We start from the raw sequence: 17,441 nt of genomic DNA on the forward strand, positions 1-17,441 counted from the left end.
TAGGAGCAAAAGGCTACATATACCATATAGCCTACATGGGTAGCATGTTTGTGTAAATGTACTCTATGACATTTATGCAGTGACAAAATTACCTAACAATGCATTTCCCGGAGGGTATCCCCATCACTATCTCCAAGATTTATGACTGTATCTTGTAACTGAATCATCTTATAATGAACTAATATGAATATTTTTAAAAGTGAAAAAACTAGGTTGACAAAAATTAGGAAGATAATTTTACCTGAGAAATGATAAATTGTTCGATATGAAAAATGTACTTGAATGTGGGATCAAAGAATGTAAAGTTTATAAAACTGATAATGCAGTCAATCCAATTATGGCTTATCTACAATGAGCTTCTTCTAATATATTACTATTACCATCTAAACTACCTAATATTTTGTGACTATTAAGATCTATATACTCTAAATTACTCATGAACTTAATTATCTTATTCTATTACCATGAGATTTAAAGTAATATAATTCAATCAACAAATTAGTTAACGGCCTTCATTCCAAATCTTCACCAAAAAATAAAAACATTATTCAAGATGCCTATAAAACAGGTAATATTTAAATAGAGTTGTTTGAAGGACTTGCAATCTACTATGCCAAATCAATGGTTCTCAATCTTTTAGGATCTCAAGGATATTTCTGAGACTGTAGCTAAAATGAAGGATCTTGACACATTCAGAAATATACATGTATACTCCATTTTGTATAAACCTTTAGGTAATTTATGGTATTTCCCAAAACATTCAACACAACCTATAAACAATATAATGTGTTTGTATATGTTCAACAATATCTGTAAGACTGTAAGATTATCTTGGTCTCCAAAGTGTCTTCAAAATTAATTCACTCATTAATTCCTTAAACATTTACTGGGTATTCAGGGATGTGTCTAGCAACGTTTTACGTTCTGAGGGTACAGCAGAGTGAACAAAACGATTATGATTCCTGATACCTTATAGTGGGGAGCTAGACTAACTAGTACCTGAACCAGATACTTTCTGTGGTACGTGCTATGAAGTAAAACAGTGATGTGCTTAAAAGTGACTTTGTCTAGGACTGGAAGATGATGGTAGTAATGATTTTACTGGATGACCAGAGAAGGTATCTCTAAGAGATAATATATGGACTCAAGCTATACTTAAGTCATATTTTACTGTAGGAGTTTCACTTAGGTTTATATACTTGAACAGCCAGCCAATGCATTTAAAAATTCCCTTAGGTTGTCTTTGTACAGAAGAGTAAGCTCTGGCTTCTGAATATATTACCCTGAAAATCTTGGCTGGCTAGCTCTTCACCACTCCAGAAATATGAAAAAACTACAGGAAGCTGGCCGGGGTGCGGTGGCTCACGCCTGTAATCCCAGCACTTTGGGAGGCAGAGGGGGATCACAAGGTCAGGCGATCGACACCATCTTGGCTAACACAGTGAAACCCCCGTCTCTACTAAAAAAAAAATACAAAAAATTAGCCGGGCGTGGTGGCAGGCGCCTGTAGTCCCAGCTACTCGGGAGGCTGAGGCAGGAGAATGGCGTGAACCTGGGAGGCAGAGCTTGCAGTGAGCGGAGGTCGCGCCACCGCACTACAGCCTAGGCAACAGAGCGAGACTACGTCTCAAAAAAAAAAAACTACAGGAAGCTATCCCATGTCCTTTCACTACTGGCAAAGATTTGTGTGTGCACAGGGCACCTGAATTTGTCAAAAGGAAGAGACTGAACTTTGCATTTTGTAGTATCTTATCTAACAAAATCATCTCGAGGCCAGTTAACAGAAAATGTAAGCTAAAGCACAGAATCCAAAAAATATGCATATACTTTAAAACATGTAATTGGCACACACAACAACTGGCATCAGTCAACAAGGAACACATATTTCTTCTGATACAGGACTAAGACCTTTTTTTGACAAAGCAGTCTGAATACTGAAACTTGATAATCTGTTCTCGTTCATTAGTTTGTTTGAATAACAAGAATACTTCATAATCCAACCTAAAGCCCCATGTGTTACAGGTTATAGCATCACGATACTCAAAAAAGTAAATTTCAGTTTCTCCTAATTTGGTCTGTCCTTTTCCTTCTGGGAGAAAGACAAGGAAAAAAAAACCACCAATAAAGCTACTACCTATCGCTGTACCCTTAAGGAGAAAAAAGGCTTCCCCTTTCAAATGATTTTCCAAAAATAATTCCCAAAAGGCAAAAGCCTGCCTAAACCTATTATTACGGAAATTAAATAATTTACTTTGGATTTGTATTGGATGTTTTCTGGACAGCGGATGTTGAGCAGAAGTACAACAGCTGAATAACACAGAAAGAAGGTAGGAAACTTTTGAGAATCAAAGGATAAGACAAAGACCTTGACGTCTTAGAAAAATACAGAAAAGACATAATTTTATTTTGCATCAATATTTAACATTCACTGCTAATTAACTACATGCCAAGCAATTTATAACTCTCAGATTGCTATCATCACAACCTATCAACCCCATCTACAGGTAACAATTAGTTAAATGCCCAAGATTAGATAGTTACTAAGTGGTACAGACAAAAGAGGTAGTAGAGAGAGGATTAAACTCAGGGAGTATGATTCCTAGTCTGTGCTCTTAAACAACTACACTATAGAAGGAACTCAGATACAAACTTTACATTACATACAGGTTGCCTAAAAAAGATCTGTCCTTTTCTCCCAAAGACCAAGCCAGTTACTGTAGTAAACGATCAACATTTACACCACCTGACACTCCCTCAGTTAGTTAATAGCTTCCAGAGGGTGACTACTAAGTATTCATATCTTAGTGCCAAATATTATAAGTCTTCATTTTAAATAAATGATACTATGAGAATGTGGGAATGGGGACTCCTTTAATAATATAACAAAGCCTATTTTCAAATATAAAAACACTCCAGCAACACTGAAAAAGGGCCCAAAATTTTGTGAAAAAAGTTGTGAACTTACAAAGCATTAGGTCTGCCTGTGTTACAGTTCTACGGTTCTTCAGCATCTTCCCATGATCCTGAATGGGAAAGGTCTACTGAGGGAATGAAAGAGATCTTTCCCTTCCATTCCTCCAGTAAACCCAGAACTTTTGTTTGGGTGTGTAAAACCAGTAATAATTCAAATGTTTATGTTCAATTAAGAAGGTATGAGGTAATGCTTTTATTTATGCATATAAATTTTATTCATTGCATATGAATGTAAAAATCTTTAAGTACACCATTTTCCATATATTATTCAACTCTTTTAAAGCCTCTTGCTTAGGGAAGATGTTCATGTACTCAAAGATTCAAAGCAAATAAAATTTTAAAATGGTTTCTACTTGAATACTTCTCTTTCAAACTCAAAACCAGTTTTCTACCTCAATTCTAAAGCCAGCATCTTCACCTCTATCAGTACATCACTTTTCTCCTGCTGACTGACCTTTGTTCTCCACTAGCTTTTACCTGCAATTTTTACATAAATGGGTGTCGAATTTTACATAAATGGGTGTCAGCAAGCTCATGGGTAATTTTTAAAATCACCACATCCATCAGTCAACAAGGAACTATGAACCCTTTCTTCCTCACTGAATTTCTCTAATAGCACCCCTAAAATTTCCACTTCTACTTTTCTCATTTCCCCTGACTCATCTGACACTTGCTTTGAATCCCGATTACTCATTAATTCCCCAAAACTGTTAAGTTTCCCATGCTGTTTTTGTTCCGATACTCTACCTATCTTTACTGATTAACATAAACACTCTAGCACTGGGTTTCACAGTATCTATCTATCTATCTATCTATCTATCCATCCATCCATCCATCCATCCATCCATCCATCCATCTATCTATCTAATCTATGAGACAGAGTCTTGCTGTATTGCCAGGCTGGAGTGCAGTGGCGTGATCTTGGTTGACTATAATCCATCCATCCATCCATCCATCCATCCATCCATCCATCCATCCATCCATCCATCCATCTATCTAATCTATGAGACAGAGTCTTGCTGTATTGCCAGGCTGGAGTGCAGTGGCGTGATCTTGGTTGACTATAATCTCCACTTCCCAGGTTTAGGTGATTCTCGTGCCACAGCCTCCCATGTAGCTGGGAATATAGGCGTGCACCACCACACCCAGCTAATTTTTGTATTTTCAGTAGAGATGGGGTTTCACCATGTTGGCCAGGAGGCTGGTCTTCAACTCCTGGCCTCAAGTGATCCACCTGCCTCAGCCTCCCAAAGTGCTGAAATACAGGCGTGAGCAACAGCACCTGGCCTACTTTCTCATATAATGTGTAAATTATTTAGTCCTACTCATTCACCATTATACTTTCAACTGTGTACCAATATAAAATACAACACTGCAAAAACTTATGCTTCCGTCCAATGAAAACTAGCGACAAAACTTAAGTACATCTTAATTCTCCAAGTCTTTCAGAGGCACACATTTATAAAAGTTTTCCTAACTCTCTTTATCAAATACGAACCTGAGAGGCAAAACAGTTTTAATTCTAAGCAGTTTTAGATTTCAAGGCAAAGCAGTGTTTTCCAGCTTTAGAAAAACAATAAATAAATAAATAAAAGACTCTAAGCTAAGAAAAAAAAAAATGAATGCTGCTACTCTTTCCTGTATAAGAAACAAATTCCAAAGAAGACTTAACAAGAAAAAAAGCAGGTAGATGCAGATAGGTGGTACTTCTGTTATTCTGTTGGCTGTTTCTGCAACACCCACCACACAAAAAGCCTCACGAGGTTTCCATAAAAGGAAACCTATTAACTCTTGTATTTCCAAGTAGTTGTATGGCCTAGTTGTCCAAAGTATGTTAGGCATGAGCTGGAAAAACACAGAAGGCACCTAGAGAAGGCTCTCACTACCTTTATATGCAAGAAGATAACTTGTTAAAGCCTTCATAAATAGTAAAACCATGAAATAATCTACTGGAATACTCTCAAAACATTATAGCAAAACGAAATGACATCACCTCAAAAATATGTCTGTAAAAGTCAAAATGAAAATCTTGAAAGAGTTCTAAGTAAAATGTTCCAGACTCTTTGGAATCGTTTAACTGCTTTCAGGTAGAGCAAAATGTCATGTTTAGCAATAATTTTCAAAATATCCTGCTATTACAGAGTAACAATCAGCACTGGCAGAAATACGTATACCTAAAGGGATATTCCAGTTCCATATCTACAAAGAAATCACTAAAAAATTAAAGAGACTATACCTTAGAATTGTCAAGTCTCCTAGTCACTGCTAAATAGTTACAAATTTAACAAAATCAAATTCTAATGCTACTTGGGAACAGTTGTATTTTTGAAATATTTCACTTATATATCTCTCGAAGGAACCAATTCATTAGAAAATGTCCTTACTGTATCAATTTATTAAACATTTATTTACCTGAGATTAAGTTTCTAATAAAATGAAATTTTCTAACCTGTAAAATTAATTTTTTCTTTGACAAAAAGCACCTATTCAACCGGTACAGAGAAAGAAAAGTCTGCATAGATAAGAGAAAGGCTGTTGAGACAGATGCCTTAGGAAACAATTCTACAGTAAAATCTATTACAAGAAATATTTTAGATAAAGCTGGAAGCTGGAACATAAAAATGAAATCCTGTACTATATCTAATAACCATAAAAGTGTCCTTGTAACATTGTCTACCAATGTCCTTTTGAGTCATCTGAATTACATGGATTATTTTTCCAGGCAAATATAATCACCAATTTTTAAACGTATTTTATGCTATTTGCTCTTATAAGCGACAGTATTCAAACTAGTGTCTCTTAGAATATATGCAGACTTTCATCTTTGTCAGAAAAAAATAGAAAAATCTTAAAACTCAGCATTTCCTCTGTACGCAGAGGTTAAATAAACTGACTTCTTGTGTTAAAACAAGCCTTAAAGGAATTTGATGCCATCATTACAAAAAGATTAGATTGATTCTTTGGTCATGAAGTACACCATATATCATCCCTAATGCATAGTTAGAAAAATATAACAGTAGCAGATTATTCTTTCTTTCCACCAAAAACGAGTCTCCTTTTTTCTCCTACTTTTCCCCCTTTGTTAATGGCATCATCTTCCACCAACCTAGTGATTCTAAGACAAAACTCCTTCATATTATTCCAAACTTGTCTTCTTCCGGATAACTCGTTTTAACATCTCCTGCATATTCTCCTTCCAAGACCCTAAAATTCAGGACCTTGGTATCTCTGGAATGAACTACGGTAATGTTTTAAAACTATTCTCCCCTCTATACAATACTGCCTCTGAAATACAAATGGAACAAAAATTCTTTCTAAAATGTAAATCTGGTAAAGTCCAAGCTACACACACACACACACACACACACACACACACACACCCACCCCAAATCCCGTATCTAGGCCCCTGCTTACATGGACTCACCTAGGCATTCCCAATCTCATATTTCGCATTATAGCAAGACACAACTACTGGTAATTCAGAGTTCTCAGAGATAATCTACTGCTTCAAACAAATTTTGGATTTGTTTTGCAACTTAGTTTATTAACACAGGACGTTTCCATCACACCAGAAAATGCTACCATATTCCCTTTCTGTTAATCTCCAACATTCTGGTTTCTAAACAAAAAACTAATGATCTGCTCTTAAACTTTCAAGAATTGAATCACTCTATGTACTCTTTCAGGTCTGTCTGGTTTCTTTTGCTTCATACAATGCTTAATATTCACCCATGTTTTCGCATGTATTACTAACCACTCTTTTGTTATTAGTAAGTAGTAATATATTGTATGATCATACCACAATTTATCAATTTTCCTGTTGATAAACATTTGTGTTATTTCAAGTTTGGGACCATTATCAGTCAAGTTTTTGATACACATACAAGTTTTACAGCAAACATGTTATTACTGGGTAAGAAACTAAAAGTAGAAGTTATGGACCATAAAGTACGTTTATGTTTAACTCCGTAAGAAAATGGCAAACTAGGTCAGGCACAGTGGCTCACGCCAGTAATCCCAGCACTTTGGGAGGCCAAGGTGGGTGGATCACAAGGTCAAAAGAGCAGTACCATCCTGGCCAACATGGTGAAACCCAGTCTCTACTAAAAATACAAAAAATTAGCTGGGTGTCGTGGCGTGCGCGTGTAGTGCCAGCTACTCAAGAGCCTGAGGCAGGAGAATCACCTGAACCCAAGAGGCGGAGGTTGCAGTAAGCCAAGATCATGCCACACTGCATTCTAGCCTGGTGACAGAACAAGACTCTGTCTCAAAAAAAAAAAGGCAAACTATTTTCCCAACTATGTTACATACTCAGCAGTAATCAAAGGCAGTTCCACATCTTCATCAACATTAGGTATTGCCAACCTATTTGATTTTAGCCATTCTAGTTGGTGTAAATTGTCTCATAATGGTTTTGACTTGTGATTACCTGATGGCTAGTGTAATCTTTCCGTGTGCTTGTTACCCATTCTTATAATGTCACTTCTTTTGCCACTTAAAAAAATTATTGATTGGAGCTTTTTTTACAAGTCCTTTGGGATACAAGTCCTTTATCATTGATACGGTTTGGCTGTGTCCCCCACCCAAATCTCCTCTTGAATTCCCATGTGTTGTGGGAAGGACCTGGTGGGAGGTAACTGAATCATGGGGGCAAGTCTTTCCCATGTTGTTCTCGTGATAATGAAGTATGTCTCTCAGTTTTAAAAAGGGGAGAGTTTCCCTGCACAAGCTCTCTTTGCCTGTTGCCATCCATGTAAGATGCAGATTTGCTCCTCCTTGCCTTCCACCATGATTGTGAGGTTTCCCCAGTCACATGGAACTGTAAATCCATTAAACTGGTTTCTTTTGTAAATTGCCCGGTCTCAGGTATGTCTTTATCAGCAGCATAAAAATGGACTAATACAGTCATATATATGTACTGATATGTAAATATTATATTCTCCAAGTCTGTGCCTTGCCTTTTCATTGTCTTAACAATGTCTTTTGAACAATGTCTTTTGAAATTTCCCATGTTGATGGAGTCAAGTTTATATATTCCTTTAGGATGAGTAATTTTTGTTTTAAATCTTCATTTATCCCAAAGTGGCAAGTATATCCTATGCTTTTTCCTAAAAACTCTATACATTAGTTTTTATATAATTAATCTCATTGTTTTATATGCAATAAGGTAGGGTTTGAGTTTCTTTTGTTTTTTTGTATGTATATTCAGCTGTTCTAGCACATTTGTTTAAAAGCCTTCTCTTTCTTCATTGAGTGACCAAGGTAACTTTAATGCATGAGTTATTCCCTGATCACTATGTCACTAACTATGCTAGTACTAAATTGTTTTGGATTAACTACAGGTTTGTGGTGAGTCCTGAGAACAGTGGCAAAATTTACTTTTTCAAAATGGTTTTAATTATTTTAGCTCCTTTTTATTTCCACATAAATTTTAGAATCTACTCTCAATTTAGAAGTCCTTATAGATTCAATGTCATCCCAATTTAGGGAGAACTGGCATGTTAACATACTGAGCCTTCTAATTCATGAACATGGTCTATGTCTTCATGTAAAGTCTTTTTAAAACTTCTCTTAGCAGTGTTTCATATTGGTGCAGATGTCTTACACATCTTTTGTCAAGTTTTTTTCCTGATATTTTTTGTCTGATACTTTTAATAAATGGATTTTTTAAAATTTCATTTTTTAAGAATTTGCTGCTAGTATAAGGAGACTATTTTTGTACACAGAACTTGTATCCTATAATTATTCTAAATTCACTTATTAGTTCTACCAAATCTGTTGTAGATTCCTTTAGGTCTTCTATTTTAAAAAGCATGTTGAACAGTGAATAAGACAGTTTTCTTTCTTCCTTTACAACCTTTATGTCTTTTATTTCACCTGCTTTAATGTAAGCAGAAAGTTAAGGGGGAAAAAATTGAGAAAACAGACACCCTTGCTCCATTTCTGATTTTAAGAAGAAAATATTCAATATTTCTCCATTAAGTATGAAATTTGTTGTAGGTTCTTAGATACCCCTTATTTACATTGTAAAAAGCTCCTTCTCTTACTAGTTTTCTGAGAGATATTTTTCCTTCTTCATTCTATCACTGTGACAAATTACACTGAGTTCATTTTCAAATGTTAAACAAACCTTACAACCCTGTGATAAGTCTCAGAATTGCCTCTCATATTCTACTGGAGGGATTTACCAACATTTTCTTAAGAATATATGCATTTAGGTTAATGAGAAATACTAGTCTGAAATCTTGATATATTACCCTTGTCAGGTTTTGCTGTCAGTTATAGTGGCTTCATAAAGTGAACAGGGCAGTATTTCCTCCTCCATTTTCAAAGACAGCTATTATTTCTTTAAAATTTCATAAAATTCAATAGTAAAACAACCTATGCCTAGAGTAATCTTTGTGGAAATATTTTTTTAATTATAAATTCCGATTTGCATAATACAGTAGTATATAGCTGTTAAGCTATATACTTAAGTCAGTTTTGCATTTGTCAAGAAACTTACTTCATCTAAGTTGTTGAATCTGTTAGCCTTAACAACACTGGTAATAATATTTTCCTATTATATTCTATGTATCTCTGATTTTATTGAAAGTGCTAGCTCCATTTTATATTATTAATGTTATACTATTATACTCTGTACATTTCCACTTTCTGTGAAAGTGATTATCTCGACTTTGATTCCCAGACTGGTAATTTATGTCTTTTCTTGGTCAGTCTTAAATAGGGAGTTCTAAACCTTTTTTTTATAATATAGGTATTTGAAGACATACTTTACACACCATACACGCCCTTGGGTCGTATCCAACAAATTTTGATATATTTTCATTCAGTCAAAAATATGTCCTTGTGGTAACACTTCTATAATCCATGTATTGTTCACAATTGTATAATTTCTAATATTTCATACTTTCCTAGATGTCTATTTTTGATTTTTAATTCCACTATAGTCATATACTATATGAACTGTCAATAACTTGAAATTTATTGAGCTATTTTGTAATCCAATATATAGTCTATCACTGTGAATGTTCTATGTACACTTGAAGTTATTTTACAGTTACTGGGTATAGTTTTATAAATGTGAGTTAAGCCAACATGATAGCATTTTTCAAATTATGTATCTTTTTATTTGGGGGATAGGACTGTAACTGTCCTATCAATGACTCCAAATTATAGTTTAAAAAATCAGGCTATGATTGTGGATTTCTGTTTCTCTACTTAGCTCTGTGACGTTTTTCTTAATATACTTTGTTATTATTGGCATACAAATTAAGAAATGTTTTCTGATAAACTGACCCTTCAGCATTATGAAATATGCTTTTTTATATTTGGTAATACTTCTTGTCTTAAATTTTTCTGTCTAGTAATATAATCATATCAACTTTCTCACGCTTACTGTTTGCATGGAGTATCACTTTCCATCTTTTTACTTTCAACCTGCACCTTGGTATTTCCACCTGACCCTTGTATAGACAGTGTAGTTAGGCCTTGCTTTTTAATCAAGTCTGACAATCTTTGTCTTTTAATTGGACTACTTAGACCAGTAATATCCAAAAGAAATGCAATGCAAGCACATGAATAAATTTTCAAAGATATTCTTCAGAGTAAGTTTAGGTACACAGCAAAATGGAGAGGAAAGCAGAGAGATTTCCCTGCCTCCTGCTCCCAAATAGCCTCCCCTTTATCAACATCTCCCACCAGATGGCACATTGTTACAACTGATGAACCTACACTGACACATTATAATCACTCAAAGTCTGCAGTTACCTTGGGGTTCACTCCAAGTGTCTTACATTCTATGGGTTTGGAAAAATTTATGATATGTATTTATTATAGCATGCAGAATATTTTCATTGCCCTAAAATCCTCTGTACTCCACCAATTCATCCCTCCCTCAACTCGCAAATCCTAGCAACCACTGATTTTTACTGTTTCCATAATTTTGCTTTTTACAGAATGTCATATAGTTGGAATCACATGGTATGTAGGATTTTCAAACTGGCTTCTTTTACTTAGTAATACGCACTGAAGGTTCTCCATGGCTTGATAGCTCATTTCCATTTAGTGCTGATTAACATTATACTGTTTGGATATACACCACAATTTATTTGGCCATTTACCTACTAAAGGACTTCTTGGTTGCTATGAAGTTCTGGCAATTATAAAGAAAAGTGCTATAAACATCCATGAGCTGCTTTCTGTGCAGACTAAGTTTTCAACTCCTTTAGGCAAATACCAGGGAGCACAACTGCTGGATCATACAATAAAAGTATATTTGAGATGGAGTCTCACTCTCGTTGCCCAGGTTGGAGTGCAATGGCGCAATCTTGGCTCACCGCAACCTCCACCTCCTGGGTTCAAGCGATTCTCCTGCCTCAGGCTCCTGGGTAGCTGGGATTACAGGTATGCACTACCACGCCTGGCTAATTTTGTATGTTTTAGTAGAGACAGGGTTTCTCCATGTTGGCCAGGCTGGTTTTGAACTCCCGACCTCAGGTGATCCGCCTGCCTCGGCTTCCCAAACCGTGGAATTACCAGCATGAGCCACTGCGCCCGGCCATATAGTTTTCTAAGAAACTGCCAAATTGTCTTCCAAAGTGGCTGTACCACTCTGCATTCCACCAAGCAATAAGTGAGAGTTCCTGCTGCTCCACATCCTTGCCAGCATTTGGTGTTATCAATGTTCTGAAGTTCGGCCATTCTAGTATGTGTACATGTATTTAAATTATAATATTTGACAAGTTTTGACATACATATACATCCATAAAACCACCATCACAATAATTTATATGTCCATCACCCTTGAGTTTTCTTGTGTCCCTCTGTCACCCCTCCAGCCTGTCCTTTCCCACTCTTAAACTCCTAGGAACCACGAATTTGCTTTAGATATTAGTTTGCATTACCCAGAGTTTTATATAAATGGAATCATACAGGATGTACTCTTTTTCTCTCTCATCTTTTACACAACATAACTGTTTGGAGATTCATTCTTGCTATTGTGTGTATCAACAGCTCATTCTATATGGCTGTTTTTATATTCCACTGTACAGAAAAGCATATGATGCCAAAACAGGAATCTACTTATTAGTTCATCTGCTGATGTTTGTTTGTTTCACATTTTGGTGATTACAAATAAAATGGCTATGAATATTAACATGAGAGCTTTTTAATGAACAGATGCCTTCATTTCTCTTGGGTAAATAAATACTTAGGAGACAAATAATCTGGATCATGGAGAAACTACCAAATTGTTTTCCAAAGTAGTTCTACGATTTTACATTCCCATCAGCAGTATTGTGAATATTATGATTCTTCCTCATTCTTCCCAAATCATGCTTTCCAAGATGGCATTCTTTTTAATCTTAGTCACTATTAATAGGTTTGTAATGTTATTTCACTGTAGTTTTAATTTTCATTTCCCTAATAACTAATGATGCTGATCAGCTTTTCCATGTGCTTACTTACCATCTGTGTATCTCTTGTGCAATACTACCTGTTCAAATATTTTGGCCAATTCATTGAGTAGTCTGTTGCCTGACTGCTGAGTTTACATATACTGAATCTTTTAATATTCTGGATAGAAGTCCTTTATCAGCTATATGCTTTGTTATGATGTTCTTCCAGTCTATGGCTTGTCTTTTCATTCCCTAACAGTTTCTTTTGAAAGGTACAAGATTTTAATTCTGATGTCAAATTCCATTTTTTAACAGATTATACTTTTAGGGTTATATCAAATACATTTCTGCTTAATCCAAAGTCACAAGGATTTTCTGTGTCTTTTTCTAGAGGTTTTATAATTTTTGGTTTTACATTTAGGTCATGATCCATCTGGAGTTAATTTTCATATGTAGTATGAGATACATATCCAAGATCATTTTTTTTGCAGATGGATAGATCCAACTGCTATAGTACCCTTTGTTGAAGTCTACTCTTTTTCCCACTGAATTGACTTTGCACCTCTGTCAAAAACCAGTTATCCATAATTGTGTGAGTTAATTTCCGAACTCTCTGCTCTCACTGACCTATTTATCTTTATGTCATTATGATGCTATTTTTAATTACTGTAGCTTTGCAGTAATTCTTGAAAACAGGTAGTCATCAATGCTCCAATTTTTCCTCTATTGGCTTTTAGCTATACTTCTTTAAATCTTTTTAAATGAGATTACACTTAGAATTTTGATATGCAACCTTAACAGAATCTTTTCATATTAAAGTTAACACTGCATCACTTCAGGTAAAATATAAGAATCTTACCACTGAAAAATTCCACTTACCTTCACTTTGTACTAACTGTTGTCATATAAAATCCATTTACATAATAAACCCCATAATACAAAGTTGTTGTTTACATAAAGTCTTTCAAAGAAATTGAGAGGAAAAGAAAGAGCCCTTTTAAAATTTATACACATATTAACCACTCCCAGTACTCCTCTTTTTCTCCTGCAGAGCCAAGTTACCTAATGTCATTCCATTCAGTCTAAAGAAATTCTCTTTTTTTTTTTTTCTCTTTAATACAACGTATTGGTCTCCTGTTAGATGTCTTTTTCCTGGCTGTTTAGATTTGCTCTTCATTTCTAGTTTTCAATATTTTGACTACTATGTGTCTAAGTATGGTTCTTTTTATTTAGCCTACATGAGGAGTTTACCTGAGCTTCTTAGGAATGTAAGTTGATATATTTTATTCAAATTTTGTAAGTTCTCAGTCATTACTACCTCAAACAAATATATGTTTTTTCCCTCCACATTCTCACACTGAAACTCAAATTATATGTCAGACTGCTTCACTGTCCATTAGGTATACTTTCTCCTCTCTGAAAGATTTAATCATTGTATTCACGTGTATTCAAGTTCACTAACATATCTTCTTGTCTCCAATCTGCTATTAGTTCCAACCAGTGAATTAGTCCCAATTATTTCAAATACTACATTTTTCAATTAGAATATTTCTACATGCTTTCTTTATAGGTTTTTATCTCTTAAACACTCCTCCATCATTCATTATTTCAATCTTTTCCTTTACAACTTAAAATACTTAGGTCCTTGTCTGCTAATTCTAACTCTAGGTCATTTTGGAATCTGTTCCTATTCAATGTGTCTTTATATTTCATGGGTTACTTTCCTGCTTCTTCACATTACTTGTAATTTCTGATGGTATGGTAGATATTATGGAAGATAGTAGCAGGAAAACTATATCATGTTGTCTTTCTTGGGGGTGTTATTTTGTTTTGAAAGGCAACTAAATTATTGGTTAATCCATCATCAGTTACTGGTTAGATTAACTGGTGAATCCTTCACTTCCTATTGGGTTTGGTTTTTTGTTTTTATCTCAGTCTTATAGATGGCACTTCCTATGGGGTATGATCCTTTCTATTCAGGTCCAGGCTTTCTGTAGTCTAAATGGAGTGTTTGAAGTACCCTGCAAGATGTCTGCATTCTGACTTCTCAGAGCTCCAATGTTTCAGAGTACTATGCAACCTATGGAATCACTATTTAGCCCCAGAGCAGACAATTTCTGATAGACCTGGCAAAGTCTCAACCTGCACACATGTAACCCAGTCATTATCCAAAACTCTGAATGAAGTGAATGACCATACTAAATTCTGCCCCCTGTTCTACTCCTAAACCCCTAGACAGCTCTCTTTTCTCCAGGACTTCCCCATAAATTCCAAATGACTGAGCAGTTCTGACACCCACTCTTAGTCTCTTCAGCTCAGTGAGACCTGTATACTGAGCTCTCCACTTCTCTGTGGTTTACAGCAGTAAAGCGGTCCAAGGCAGAAAGCCAGAGTGTTCATGATACTTACCTCACATGCTACCCTTCTCTCAAGGATGATCTTATACCGTCTGCTCATCACTTCCAAACAACAGTTGTTCCACATATTTTATTCAGTTACATAGTTTTTGGTTTTGGGGGGAGACTGAAAAACGGGTCAAGGCTACTACTAGTTATTTTGTCATGAGCCCTAAATATTAGGAATTAATTTGGAATTAATTTCCCATTATCAATCACAGTATGCATTGTAAAAACAAGAAGAGAAACCGACAAGTTACACACTTAAGCCTATTTGTTCAATTATGTGTACATGGTACTTTGACTATCAAAATCACGGCCCAGTGATTTTGCTTTGTAATCACTACATAGCAAAATCAATGATAATGACCTGCTGACAACTTTATCTTCAAATCGTGACTATTATCTGTTAAGTCCTTATAATTTTTAGTTAACTGAATTGTCAGAGATGTGTGTTTTGTGTTTATGTGTGTCAAGATGTATGTATACATAAGCACAGCTACCTAAGGGAAATCGAAATGTCTTCTAGTCTTTTACGATCCTTTTATTGCCAAATATAATTCGTTCCTCAAGCAAATAATTCAAAGTTAAAATACAGAAAAAGGAACTTTAGTTTCAGGTAAATAATGTAAAATGTTGAGCTGTGAGGTAAATTCATTTGATAATAATAATCATCAAATTCAAAATTTGGCCCATTCAGATGAGAACACGTTAATTCAAGCAAAACAAAACAAAATACAAAAAAAAAAAAAAAAAAATTTGGCCCAACAGCCATAAAACTAAGGTCTAAAATTTGGTCTATATTGGTTTACTAACAGATCCTACAACAAACCAACATTATTTCAGATACACAAATTTTTTTTAACTGTAACTTTGAAGATTAAAACAAATCATCTTAAATATGCAGGTAGACAACATAAAAGGATCAACTTCTAAGAATTAAAATACTGTTTCAGCAGAAAATTAGTTAAAACCATTGCAACTATGTAGCTGAATTCTTTGGTTTTTACTTACAATGTGGGTTTTAGGGTTGTGGCATAAATACAGTAAAAATATTATATGACACACAAACACAAAAAATAAAAACAAAATAAAAAAACCAGAGGGGCACATGAGGGGACTATAATGTGAGAATTACATTTGTGGTTCAAAAATGAAAAGCAATCAAACTTAAGAGTCACCAACTTCAGGTGTTTTTTTTTTTGTTTGTTTGTTTTCACTCAGCTCATATATACTCTAGTAAAATTTACTCTAAAATGTTTCAACACAGCATTTAAAAAGAAAGGCTTAAAAACAAAACAAAACAAAAGGCTTTCCTGGTATAACACAGTTAAATTTGAGTTTTAACACTCTGCCCCCTAAAATGGTAAATGACAGACTGCTAAGAGAGTAACACTTACCTGTAACTACCATGCTGCTCATATTAGAGTTTGGACTACTGAGAACACTGCCTGAGAGCAGTTCGTCAGATCCTCTCTATAAAAACAAAAACAAGTTAGCATAAGACATCTTTAAATTTAAAAATATTAATCTAAAAGTCTTTCACTTAAACAAATGTCAAATGTTACACTATTGGAAACAGTGAAAAATGTTAATCCCTATAATAAAAAATTAACTTCATCCCTCTACTCTCCCATCTATCCCTCCCCCATTCTCACAAAGGCAACAATGTTCCCCTTCCCTTCTTTAAGTCCAAAAGGCAATAAATAGAAAAAGTGATTAGATTCTATAAGCAAAAGCTTTGGAACGCTATCTCAAATTGTTTACAAACAAACCAAAGCCACACCAGCTAGACTTTCTCAGAAACGTTCTCTCTACATCCTCCATCCCAATGGTCCTTTATTCATCCAGATAACTCAGATCTTTATAAAATTAGAACTTCATTCTGGTGAGTCAGATATGAGTATCATCATCATTATTAAAATTAAGCAGGTATATACTTCAGTGGCTAGAACACTGAAAGCAAAGGCAAAATCTTTGGAATGAGAGATTTCTTTCTGCAAAAAAATAAGGTTATGTCTTAAAATTCTTTAGAGAAAAGGTTATACATTCATCTGTTTGGGAACTGCACAGTTGTTCAAACCAGCCAGTGACATTTTAGCTATTTTGAAAATGTTATGTATTTACAAAAATATGAATGGACTAATATTTAAACTAACTAAAATCAACTGTTTTGCCTTGGCTATGTATATTTACATACATGGATATTAGTATTTAAATAGGTTAAATCAATACTGGCTGATTTAAATAACCAATCAGTACAAAGAAGTTAAATGCAACCACCAAAATGAAAAAAATGTGCAAAGGAGATAATGAATTATCAAAGCATTTCAGAAAGTCCAAAAAATCCAAATTTAACCATAAGCTTTATGCTAATTTGTATTTAAATTCATAATGAATAAACTGTATTACAACAAATATGAGAACAGTAAACAGATATCCATAGGTCATCTCCCTTAAATATTTTAAGAGCTTTCTACTTATTGACATCAAATGCGCAGAGAAAAAAACCAAAAAATACAACCAGTTTCAAGTCACACTGATACCGTATTTACACCAGGCTTAATTTCTTAACCAATTTCTAAACTAGATATGGAAGATTTGGCATGGTATAATTTTATAAGAACATGATGAGCAGAATTGTATACATTAGTGATTCTCACAGTGTAGTCCC

The 17,441-nt window shown here is 34.7% G+C and overlaps 1 protein-coding gene across 4 annotated transcripts in view; it reads right to left on the bottom strand.

Annotated features, from left to right (window-relative positions):
* PTBP2 (polypyrimidine tract binding protein 2) overlaps positions 1-17,441 on the bottom strand; it is a 92,739-nt gene that overhangs the window by 45,685 nt on the left and 29,613 nt on the right. For all 4 annotated transcript variants that reach the window (XM_007977870.3, XM_007977873.3, XM_007977872.3 and 1 more), the window contains exon 3: positions 16,168-16,243. In XM_007977870.3, coding sequence (XP_007976061.1) covers positions 16,168-16,243 — 76 coding nt within the window. The remainder of the gene's footprint in view (positions 1-16,167; positions 16,244-17,441) is intronic.

The sequence above is a fragment of the Chlorocebus sabaeus genome, chromosome 20 (assembly GCF_047675955.1).
Source record: "Chlorocebus sabaeus isolate Y175 chromosome 20, mChlSab1.0.hap1, whole genome shotgun sequence".
NCBI classification, from domain to species: Eukaryota; Metazoa; Chordata; class Mammalia; order Primates; family Cercopithecidae; genus Chlorocebus; species Chlorocebus sabaeus.